The following is a 12,211-nucleotide window of genomic DNA, read 5'->3' as shown; positions in this document are numbered from 1 at the left end:
AGCTGGAGGAGGCCACGGTTCCGGGGAGGGATTGGCCAGTGGCCCTTCTAGCTACAGAGATGCTTTTCAATAAAAATGGCTAAATGCAACGCCCCATATTTAGGAAGCACAGAGCACCCCAAACTGGCTGCTAGCCTTCCTGCGGGCTGACCATTTGACTGACAGCACTTGCTTGTCTGGCCCCAGGGAAGAAGCTGGGGAGAGCCGGTGGGACAGAGAAACCAGACTGCAAAGAGAAAGCTCCTAAGACAATGGGGCCAGCTAGCTTGAAAGACCTGGGGGAAGAGGTGTCCAGTGGCTGGAGGGAAGAAGACGTGACCTCCAGGGAGGGTGGACACAGGAGAGAGGCTTTCTGCCTGTCTTGTTACCTGTTCTTGTAAATCGTGTTTTATTGGAAATATGTCTGTGGCTGCTTTCAAGGGACAACTTCTAGTTGGAACAGTAGTTGGAGCAGGAAGAGAAGCCTAGAAGCCCAGAATATTCACTGTGTGGCCCTATATCGGAAACGTTTGCCACCTGTGCTCTGGCAGAAAAAGATCTGAACAAAATGTGAAGACTGACTAGATTTTCCCCTCCCAACAAAACCACGTACACCTTGGCCACGCCACCAAGCACGTGGCAGGACCGACCTGTGGTTCACGCGCCCCATGACACACGCTGGGCAGCAGGCAGGCAGGGTTTTACACGTGTGAACTGCTTTCATCCCCACAAATCTGAGAAGTGGGCACATTAGAATATATGCCCATTTCGTGGATGAAGAAGTGGAAGCACCAAGAGATGACATAATTTGTCCAAGGACCCCAAACAGGGAGGGTGGAGCGGGATGGAGCTCTCCGTGAAAGAGGAAGGTTGGGCTTTGACCACCACCTACCTCAGGAAAAGGGGCATTTTCTCAACCTCAACAAGAGCGACTGTGGTCCTCCTAGGAGACCGGTTCCTCTGCTTCAGTCACTGTGCGGTGGGGGATTTGCGCTGATAGACGGGCAGCTCCTGCCTTGGGGTCAGATGGCAAGCAAGCCTGCCTTCCCTTCCCTCCCATTACTGCCTGAGGAAAAGGACTCCCCCCACCCCCCACCCCAAAAAGTAAATCAGGCCATAAATACACGAAACCCCTCTCTCTGGCTCAGCTGCGATTTCCTCAATCCCTGGCTGCCCGACTTGTCCCTGAATAGAAGCGCAGCCAGGGCCAGAAACACGTGATGTGCCCTGGCTCAGGGCTGCTGCGGCCCGGGTGAGGGTGGGGGCCGAGGAGGTGCCACCAGCAGGGGAGCGACGGGAGTGACATCAGCACAAACAAGCCATGTGATGCCTCTCTTAACCCATTCCCGAGTCACAGCCCTTCCAGGGCTGCCCATAAAAGGAAGTCTTTTTCACTCTGTAGGATTCAAGACCTTGTTTATACTATCTCCACAAGAAAACTTTCCAGTAGACTCTAGAAGGATTTATGGGCTGATAAAACTCTTCTTTAAAAACGCACATGTTTTACAACCAGTTGGCTCTGCTGAGGCCAAACCGCCGTTTCCCGAATGCCCCCTTGTGGGGGGCCGGGGGGTGCGCAGGCCCTTCACCGGGGCAGGAAGGAGATGGAATGGAGCTGCTTGCTGCCCTGTCCCGCAGTGAAGCCGCTTAAGGGAGACAAGCGTGATGGGCAGGGGGGGGGCAGCATGAGGGAAGAGGGACAACTGGCCCACTGCACACAGAGGGACCTCTGGATCGCCCCCCGATTTGGCCCTGCTGTGCACGCACGCAGGTTGTGAGCACAAGCCAAGATGGGAGAGGCGGCCGGGCCTCCGTCCACGTGGCCACTGTCACAACAAAGACCGGATTCCAGAAAGGCCCTCCTCCACCTCCTCCTGGCAGCCTGGAATAGCCAGGATTGTCTCGTGAGCCCCTTCTCAGCTGGGGCCGGCAGAGGGACAGCAGGCCTGCCTGACCCCTCAGCCCATGCCACTCTGTCTTCGGGCCGAGATGAAACGCAGGGCCCGGGTTCCACGGGAGAGCCCGTGGTCGCAAGGCTAAGCAGGCGAGGACGGCCATTCCTGACTGTTCGGACTCTGCTCAAACACCCGAGTCCCACAAAACCAGCACGGGATTACCAGCAACGAGGGGGCTTTAATCAGCAAGAGGAAAAACGTGTTTGGAAACCGCAAAACCTACCAGTGTCTACAGAATCTGTTTCAGACTCATCTCTGAGTTGGTAACTCTCTGGGCCAAAAAGCTCGAATTCTTTCCTAAGTGCTGTGTACTGAGGACCGCCCTGGCAAGGGCCTGGACGTGTGACCCTGTGCAAGTTCCACGGAAGACCACAGGCTTCTTAGCCCAGGCCCGAGGACTCGGTGCGCACCTCTGCTCAAGCCCCACCCCACGGCAGCGAGAGGTGTCCTTCTGCTACCCGACTTCAGACCGCCGGGACCGTGCCTCACGGCCGTCTCGGGCGTCAGCAGTCAGTATGCAGCCAGGGGGACTCAAGGACATTCTGGTGTAAGTACAGAGACGTGAGATGAGCTTTGTTTTCAGTGTAAAATGTGAACCACCAGCAAACCATGGGCCAGATCTGATCTCGTGCCACTGGTTAAATTAATTCGAACTGAGTCTCGGTGCTAAGACTCGCAAGCCTGGACTCTCTGTGGCTTGGGCCACGGAGCCTTTTCTCTAAAGCCTAGGCGCTCGGTGCTGCCGAGGGGATGGGGATTACCGGCCCCTCCAGAGGGGACCACGTCACCTGCTTGCGGGCATGGCCAAGACGCTGCTGCTGAGCGGAGGGCCCCCAGCAGCCACGGCACACCCCGCCGCCACGTTACCCTACTGCTGCCCGCTCCGACCTCTGGGGCCATACAACTGAACTGGTCTGTCTTCCACCTGGAGGCCCGGCGGGGCTTTTGGGCAACTCCCAAGAGCTCGGTGACTTGACTCTCTTCTGGGAGAAACAGGAGTCCATTCTTTCACTGCCCGTAACAAAAGAACTCCTCTCCCAGAACAGTTCTTTACCTAAGCTCATCAGTCAGTCCAGGGCAACACAGACACTCCCCACACAACCAACTCGCCTCCTTTCATTTTGTTGTTTTCTTAGAAGGGAGAACAGTTTGCCCAGGGGGTTCTGGATGGCAAAGCAGAAATGCCTTGTGAATTAAACATTTAATATCCAGCAGTAACCTCTCCATGTGAGTTTCCTTGTCACTCTATGCTGGGAACAGGAAGTGTCCTGCCTTTCCCATGGCAGGTGGGCTGCTTCCCAGGCATATTAAATTCATATCAAAACTCCAGGCCCCAGGAGGCAGATCAACTTCAGCAGCCCCACACGTTTCTCAGCGGCCAACATTCATCCGAGTCAAAGAGAAAACTCAAAAACAACACCTCTCCTCCCACCACCCCCCAATCACATGAATGCAACGCACACCTGCTTTCTCGTACCGTCTCTAAGCTTGCTACAACACACAGTTCTAGCCACCTCCTCTATTCTGGTAGCAGACCCGTGGATGCAAATTTGGTGGGCATCATTCCTCACACTCCATTATGCAGATTTTTCCTCTGAAGGAAGATTTTTCTTATAAAGGGCTGACAAGATACAGTGACCACACTGTTCAGAGAGAAGAGTCACCTGTAGGGAAACTAGGAGTCCGTGGGGGTGTGGCAGCCAGCCCCCACGGACCCCCACCTCCTGTTATGCATGCCTCCTGTAATCTCTTCCCACATCGCAGAGGGCTACCCCCAAGGTTAGGCCATCAAGGCCACTGTGGCTTCTGCTCTGCTCTGGAATCATTTGCTCTTGTCCAAGCTACAGGTGCCCATGGCCCAAATCTAGCCTAGTGGCCAATTTTGTAAGGCCTAGGAGCTAAGAACGGTTTTTATATTTATGAGCAGTTGAAAAAAAATCAAAATAAGAATAATATTTTGTGCTGTGAAAATTATGGGAAATTCAAACTTCGGTGTCCCCCAGATCAAGCTGTACGGGAGCACAGCCATGCTCGATCACGTGGTACCCCTGACTGCTCTGGCACTACGGCAGAGGGGAGGAGCTGAAACGCTTCCTCTCTGTCCTCCTAGAGGAAGCGTTTGCTGAATCCTGCTCAAGGAGAAGCCAGCTGCCTGGCACTTGACCACATGGGCGCACCACCTTGGAAGTGGGTCCCAGCCCCAGTCAAGCCTTCCGCCCACGGCAGCCCTGGCCGAGCCGCTCCCGGGTTCCCAGCCTTCAGAAACTCTGTGGGATGGCAAGTGCTGATGGTTGTTTTAAACTGTTAGGTTTGGGATAATGTTGTGCTGCAGCAAAAACCTGGTACAGGTCAGGAGAGGGAGCGTTTCCACGCTAGGCAAGAAAATGCACTAAGTGACTTTTTTTTTTTTTTTTTTTTTTAAACCAAGTGACCTTTTGAGTCTCTTCTAACTTTGGGTCCTGAAGTCTAAAGGCGCTAATTGGGAAGGTTCTCGAGGGACCTGGGAAACCCCTTGCCTCCCACCCTGTCTCAGCTACCACCCCCTCCCTGCCGCCATATGCACTGCCCTCTGAGAAGTGGAGCCTCCTGTCACTGGGGGGCCTACACTGCGCCCCATGTCTAGGGCCCTGCAAATTTCCGACCCTAGGCCCATGCTCAGGTGATCAGTGGGTTCCCCCGCCCCCAACACACACACACACACACGCAGATGCAAGGATGCTGCCTTCCCTATGGCGATCGTGGGTCTTCTTTCTTAATTCCATGCAAACTGTCCATGGGCTAGAACAGGCTTCAGCTGAACAAACATTCAGAAGCAGCAGTTACAGAGCACAGGGCCCAGCTAATGTAGTCCCAGCACGGGGGTGCCACACCGAGTCTCCTGCAGCCCGCGGGCCCTGCAGCTGTACAGTCAGGGCCATGGGAACAAGGCCTCCCACATCTACATGGAGATTGGGGATTCAGTCTTGGTAGCAACAACGTCCTTCAGAAAAAAACCACAAAACCTTGGTTTGTTGATGGACAATGGTTTCTGCTTCCCAAGCTGTGGCAGCCAGACCCTAATATGCTCCCCAAGATTCCTGCCCCTGCTGTAAATGCCTCGTGTAACTCCTCACCCTAATGTGGGTCGGACTAAGGAAGATGATGGGATTTCACTCTGTTATTTTAGTTTTCTCATCAGTTGACTCTGCATTAACCAAAAGGGAAGCTATCTGGGGTAGATGTGGCTTCATCAGGTAAAACAAATGGTAAAAGCAGCAGAGATGCTCTTGCTGGCTCTGAAGAAGTAAGCTGCTTCCGTGGGAGGAGACCCACTCTCTGGAAGGACCCCAGTCCCGCAGCCACAGGGCTGAATCCCGAGGACAACCTGAAGGGCGTGGAAGAGGGAGGCCCGGAGCCTCCGATGACGGCGGCCCCAGCCTACCCCTGATTTCAGTCTGGTGAGACTGAGCAGCGGCCAGCACACCTGTGTCTGGATTCCTGGCCCAAGGAAACTGCTGAGGGACTCAAAAGAGTGAAGCTTTCGTGACTGTTAAGGCCAGTCTCCCTGCTATCCACTTGACATGATTTCTGCAAACCGTCCCCCACTCTGAGGCCCCGGCCCGAGGCAGTGTTCACTTGAGGCCGTTGTAGGGGTCTTCCCCATAGACACAGAGACAGCCCCACAATTCCTCCGGGATCTTTCCCCATGTGAAGCCAAACATGTCCTGAAAAGCACTTTTGGAAAATTCCTGAATTGGTCTTAAAGTACTAGTAGTGGTAGCCTACCTTCTCCCCACTGGGATCCGGAAGAATCTCTGAGCCTCACCTTAACGTGCGTGTTAAAACCAAGTGCACCGCTGTCTACCCGTCCCTGTCCTGGACCCGATGCCCCAGCCACAGAACACCTTCACATCGCCTTCTGACCTCCTCTGGACAGACGACGAGGCCTAGCTGCCTTCCGCAGCTCTGACCTCCGCCAACAGAGGCGTTCTGCTAAGAACGCCGAGCAGCGGGGCCCAGGAGGCATCACGGACACTCCGCCGTTACCGGCAAGTCTCAGCAACAAGACGCCAAAGGCTTTTGGTTCAAGTGCTGTGAGGTGGCAGATCCACCAGTGCCCAGAGCCGGGCTCAGTGTCTGCACGGAGGTCAGCCGAACCGCGAGCCAGGTCCCCGTCCCAGGTCACTGGATGAAGCTCCAGAGAGCATGTCGCTTAAGTGGTTTACGAATCTGTCTGCACCCGGCAGGGAAGACACCTGCGGGAACCCCTGGGGCAGCGGCGTGGGCCGGCTTCCGTGCGCGCCGCCTGGAGCAGCGCCCGCAGGCCTGCCAGTGGCTGTGGAAAGCTCTGGAAGGTGGCTAATGAGCACTCGGTGTCATGCTGTTGCCCCCCGCCCTTTTTAAAAACTTTTCATGGAGAAGACGGGCAAGGATGGCTTTGGTCAAATACTTCACAGAGATGTGTGGCCTGAGAAACGTCAGAAGTAAAAGATGAAGGGAGACGGCGTGAAACTGAGGCAGCTCCACAAAGGCACGGGGTCCTGCCATCAGGATGACCCTCTTCTAAGCTGCCCCCCGGCCATCATGGCACCTGCCGGAGAGACCGGCTCTCAGAACCCCTCATCCCCTGCCCCCCGGGGTCACCGATCAGGGAACCCGAGGGGGAGCGGCAGGGGCCCAGGAAATACGTACAGCATGTCGGGGCAGTTGTCCGGCTTGTCCAGAAGGCCGCCCTCCATCACGAAGCGAAGGACCTGCTCGTTGGACAAGCCCTGGTATGGCTGTTCGGCCAGCGTGGCAATCTCCCAGAGCACGACCCCGAAGGACCTGCGGTGACACAGGGAACCACGTGAGGGCTCAGAAAGGGGAGGCCAGACCACACTGCCCCTGCCTTCCCGGCACGTCCCTGCGCTGGCTGCCGGGCCCCTGCCCGCCGGGCGGCAGCCGGCCAAGCGTCCTGCAGCGTGCTGGGCACTCGCTAGGTGGGGACGTCCGTCTTCCTCTGCTGCTGCTCACGTTCCCCGCACAGGAGACGCGGCCCTGGCACATGTGGAGGAAGCCGAGGTCTCAATTCTGTAATCACAGGCAGATACCCAGGCCCCGCGGGACAGTGGTGTCGTGGGCTTGAATGCAGCCTGGGACATCCAAGCCCTTCAATGAGCTCCCCCGTTTTGGAAACTTGTACCCAAGTAGCTCTCGATGTTGGCCGTGGAGCAGAGTCTCCTGGCGAGTTTTTTTTTTTTTTTTTTTAAGATTTTATTTATTTATTTGACAGAGAGAGACAGCCAGCGAGAGAGGGAACACTAGCAGGGGGAGTGGGAGAGGAAGAAGCAGGCTCCTAACAGAGGAGCCTGATGTGGGACTCGATCCCAGAACGCCAGGATCACGCCCTGAGCTGAAGGCAGACACTTAACGACTGCGCCACCCAGGCGCCCCTCCTGGCGAGTTTTTAAAACACACTGATGCCTGGGGTCCTTGACCACAGTTCTGATTTCATTGGTCTGGAGTGCTGGAAAGCTCAACGGGGATCTCCCAGGTCCAGTGGGGCCGGTGGGGAGAGAAGCCCCACGGGGGCCGGGGGAGCTGCTGGCCTGTGAAGACCTCAGTCTCACGGCGGGGGGAGTGAGGAGGGGGCTACTGGCTGGTTACAGGGCTCACACGCAGCCAGGGGTCCTTAAGCAGAACTTAGCCAAGGGGCAAAGGGGCTGAGGAGTCGATTCAGCAAGGGGAGCAGTGAGCCATTCTGCCAAGCATGCAGTTTTGCCTGTTTGTTTAGAAGATCCAACTGGAAAACAAATTAAAATACATATACACGCACACAGAAAGGTCAGGCAGATAATGTTTAAAAAGGCGATGCTGTGATCTGCAAAATAAAGGTGCCTTCCCAGCACACACTGCCGTCTTATACAAATTTTCCTCGGTCTATTTGCCTTTGTGTTCAGTTCATTTCAGCAGAATAAAGCAGGCTCGTCAGCAGCAAATGGCCTGAGGGGCTTCCGACAGGACTGTGCAAGGCCAGGGGTGCGGGCAGCACCGCACCGAACATTCTGGGGCCTGGCACTTCCCATGGAGAGCTCTCGGGACCCCGGCCGGGAGCCTGAGCCAGGAGGCCCTTGGACTCTGTACCAGAACGTTTTACTCCCTGCTTCAAGCTATGCCTCCTTTGCCATGACCAAAAGGTTACTGTGCACATTGCTACTAAGAGCACATGTGAGACACAAATACAGAATCTCAGCAGAGGACTGACCCACCCAAGGCCCTTTTTAATTTCCAGTGACCAAGAAATAGTCTTTAACGTTGCACAAGGGCCCTAGAAATACCAAAGACCCAGGGGCCTCTGTGCAGCGTTCAGAGGCTCGGGCTCAGGGCAGCCACTTCCTCTCGCGGCTTCGGTGGTGGGATCTCCTACCGAGGTGGGCCTGCTCCAGCAGCAGCACGCCCCGGAGGCTTCAGCGCCCCACCTTCCCGTCTGCCAGGCAGCTCAGCCCAAGAAAGGACAAGGTTGCCGTTCTTACCGAGCGCAGGTCCCGCCTCGCCAGAGGGCCCATGTGAGAACACCAGGCTCCAGCAGCCCGGTCTCGCTCGCTGGCTCCCGTACGGCCCCTCTCAGCCCCAGCTGCCCCGGCTCAGGCTCCCGGTCACCTGGCTATCCGTAAACGTCACGTGTCTCCCCCTCACGTCTGTCTCGCAGCCCTGCTCTTCTGGCCTCACTTGAGCAGTCTACCCAAGGTCACCTGCCCCTCCCCCTCCTCGGAGCCCACCCCCACGCCCGCGGTCCTCCTCGCTGGCCGACGGCACTCCCCTGACTGCACGCAGCTTACACTCCAGCGAAAGTGGACATGCTGGGACAGCGCAACGGCACGCTCCCGTGCCACTCTTCCTTCAGAAGTGTGACACGTCCCCGGAGAACCTGAAGGATCGGGCCCAAGCCCCTAACACAAAGTTGGTCTGCAGCCTCCCTTGGTCTCTCTCTACCCTAACTCCCTCCAGGAAGTCCCACTGTCCTCTACAGGCAGCAAGCACATCCTGCCACCGTGGCTGACCCCCAGCACTCCTGCTGCCAGGAACCCGCGTCCTCCTGGCCCCACAGGTGACATTTCATACTTCAGGGTGCCTCACGATCCCATCTCTTTTGGCCAGGCTTCCGTGACTCTAAGCTGTCAGGATCACTTCCTCTTGTCCATACGACCTCACCCCTCAAGGACAGGGAGTGTGTCTCTCGTCACCTTGTTCTGGCACACACCGAGCATGTCCTGGGCCTCCCACGTCCTCGCGATCACACCCGTGAAATAACACAGCAGGTAAGAGGCCCAGCTTTCCCCCAGATGCTTTCCCCAGAGTGACTCTTGTGTGATGTCAGTATCGCTTGTCGGTGAGGGCCACTTAATGCTGGCGTCCGGTCATCCTTCACGGGATGCAACCAGCTGTATGGAGTCCAATGGATGGAGGCTGAACAATCTCTACCCAACACCAAGATGCCCCCCCTAGCACCACCAGCTGTCCCAGGAGCCACTGAAACATGGATCAAGCTACTGCAGACCTCCGAGGGCATGGACCCATTCCTAAACATACCTCACCTCACAGCCAATCAGGGATGCTGAGAACAGGCTAAACCCACGTGTTTTTCAAAGCAGGTGATTTGCAACGTGGCACTAGTATTAATGTCTTCAAATAAAACCAAGTCATGAATTGTGTGGATACAATTCATCTTGAAACATTGGCCAAATGCCTTTGCGTGACGCCTTTTCTAATTACGAGCGCTGTTTTCCCCAGAAAAGGTGCAACTTGCTGTGAATCTCACAGGTCAGTGCCAGTGCTGCCTGGGGTCGGCATTCAGTCACCACACCTCAGGACCTACAGAGAGACCCACGTTCCCGCTGACATTAATTAGCCACTGAAGAAGTGAATGATTACAAATGGGTGTCACGAGCCCTGGATATTTGTGGCAGTTTGGAAACCCCAGGAAGTCGAGAAATGAAGGCTATCGTAGGGTGGTTCAGGTGCTCAGAAAGGGAACACATTCGTGTCTTCTACCCCGAAGGACCTGCTGGCGGGGCCACAGTGCCGTAGAGAAGCTGTAGGAGGGGCAAACACGGCCTCCAAGGGCCTGGGAATAAAATCTCACAGGGCCGCAGAAAAATGTGGAAATGTTCAAACTAGAGAAAAGAGACCACTTCCTTGTGACTCCAAGGCCTGTCTTACCAAAAACAGAGCAGGTGTGCAACTGTGCCACAGAGAAGGGCCAATGGGTATCACCAAGAGACCGATGTAAGCATAGTGCAAGCAAGACCTGCAAAGAACAAGGATGTCTTAAGGAGGGTGGTCTGTTTTTGTGAGGGAGGGAGTAAGCAGTCCCTGGAAATGTGAGCAGAAGCCCAGAAACTAGTTGTCAGGGGCGCCTGGGTGGCTCAGTCGTTAAGCGTCTGCCTTCGGCTCAGGGTGTGATCCCAGAGTTCTGGGATCGAGCCCCACATCGGGCTCCTCCACTGGGAGCCTGCTTCTTCCTCTCCCACTCCCCCTGCTTGTGTTCCCTCTCTCGCTGGCTGGCTCTCTCTCTGTCAAATAAACAAATAAAATCTTAAAAAAAAAAAAACAAAAAAAACCCAAAACTAGTTGTCAAAGATGCCGTGGATGGGACCTGGACGCTGCACGGGACCACAGGGACACCTCCCAAACCTGAGATTCTGGGATCACTCTTACAAAGTCAAATAAAAGTCTTTGTAGCTCTTTCTAGATTTTCAACTGCTTAGGAATGACTATGCTGTTGAATATAATCTAAAATGATTTACATTCCTTCGACAGGGCAAGCTGTAGATCCTAGGAAGCTGAGAAACCTTCCACATTCACCAGTGTCCTGACTGGCCTACCCTACCTACCTGTGTTACCCTCAAAGGCTGTGTTAAAAAATAAAAATCTACAGTACTTAATGCCTGGACATTGAATGGAATGAATACCAAACACCCATTCTTGTTTATATAAATATATTATTGGTTCATAACATCTATGCTGTCAAGTGGGAGAAAACTGGCATCGAACACCCTATATGTCCCTTTGTTGCTGCTTGTTGCAATCGTTGCTAACCAGAGTTTGGGCAAAATTAGCCTGGAGATATCAATCACTCTAGTTTTATCTTCCTATTCTGCCCCTTGTTTTCCCTGGCTCTCACAGTTTTTTCTATTTGATCACGCTGTAAGCTGACCTCGGGGCTTTTGGAAGCATGGAGGCTAGAATAATCGGATGCATGAACAGACCCAGGCCTGTCCTCTCCCCATCATCTCTACACCTAAAAATGGTGGTAAGCACTTTGATTCGACAGCAAAGAGAGAACTATCTTGGACAGGCTGATTGCAAAACAGATCTCATACGTGAACTCGAGAAGCAATCGCGCTTTGCTGGGTCGTATTCAAATGCTATTTCCAATTTGCACCTGTCTTCAAAGTCAGATCCAAGGCCCTTGAACCGTGAAAGGTTCATGAGGTTAAAAAAAAAATGATGTCGGTCACCATTGAAATAGCTCTTTTATGTGGTCACCCAGACAGTCGGCGTAAACAACTACCATTTCTGTAACACACCAGCAATGGGATCCCCCGAGAGGACAGCCAAGAAACTGGCTGACGTGCTAGAAGATAGATGTGCCAGGACCTCAGCCTGCCAAGGACCTCAGTTGTATTTTAGAACCTGACCTCCTCCCCACCATGCTGCTGATGAATCACAGTAAACAGTACTACTGAGAGTCCCCCGCATTCCCCAGCTGGTACGCTTCCTACCCCCAGATACGTTTATCAGTAAGGGAGACATTCTGCTTTCCATACCATCCCTGGGTCAACTATGATGGTAGCCCACTGAAAAAGGACAGACAGCAGATGGGACCAGCAAGAAAACACAGCCGGACTCATATGCTTTGGGTCTAAATAAAGTAATGTCTGCAATCTGAAATTTTAATTAGGTGAGGCAGCCACACACACACACGCAAAGTATCTGCCGGGGAAGATAAAATGCGAGCAGGCAGGCGGGGGAGAGGTGAAGCTCTCGGACACGTCCCGGCTCCCGGTGTTCTGTCTCCAGGGCTCCTGGCTGCTTAGTGAGCAACTGAGGGTCGAAAGAAATGTTGGTCCTATAAATTCTTTAGATCCCACAAATGCCCTTAGCTAGCCTGCCCACAACAGGAACCCTCAGACAATGCAGGAGTGTGGCCCACATAACACTTACTAGCAAAGCTGGAAATGGGGTAACAGTGACCGGAAAACAGGAGAAGAATAAAGCCCTGAGACCAAGCCAATGGGATCTGTGGAGGCAGG

At 54.4% G+C, this 12,211-nt stretch overlaps 1 protein-coding gene across 1 annotated transcript in view; it reads right to left on the bottom strand.

The window, feature by feature from the left end:
* The window catches only part of IGF1R (insulin like growth factor 1 receptor), a 296,305-nt gene that overhangs the window by 8,914 nt on the left and 275,180 nt on the right, over positions 1–12,211 (bottom strand). Inside the window, exon 20 of the mRNA XM_026510374.4 lies at positions 6,606–6,740. Coding sequence (XP_026366159.1) covers positions 6,606–6,740 — 135 coding nt within the window. The remainder of the gene's footprint in view (positions 1–6,605; positions 6,741–12,211) is intronic.

The sequence above is a fragment of the Ursus arctos genome, unplaced genomic scaffold (genome assembly GCF_023065955.2).
Source record: "Ursus arctos isolate Adak ecotype North America unplaced genomic scaffold, UrsArc2.0 scaffold_28, whole genome shotgun sequence".
Lineage (NCBI taxonomy): Eukaryota > Metazoa > Chordata > Mammalia > Carnivora > Ursidae > Ursus > Ursus arctos.
Note: the sequence above shows the minus strand (reverse complement) of the source record. Positions and strands in the feature narration are given on the sequence as shown.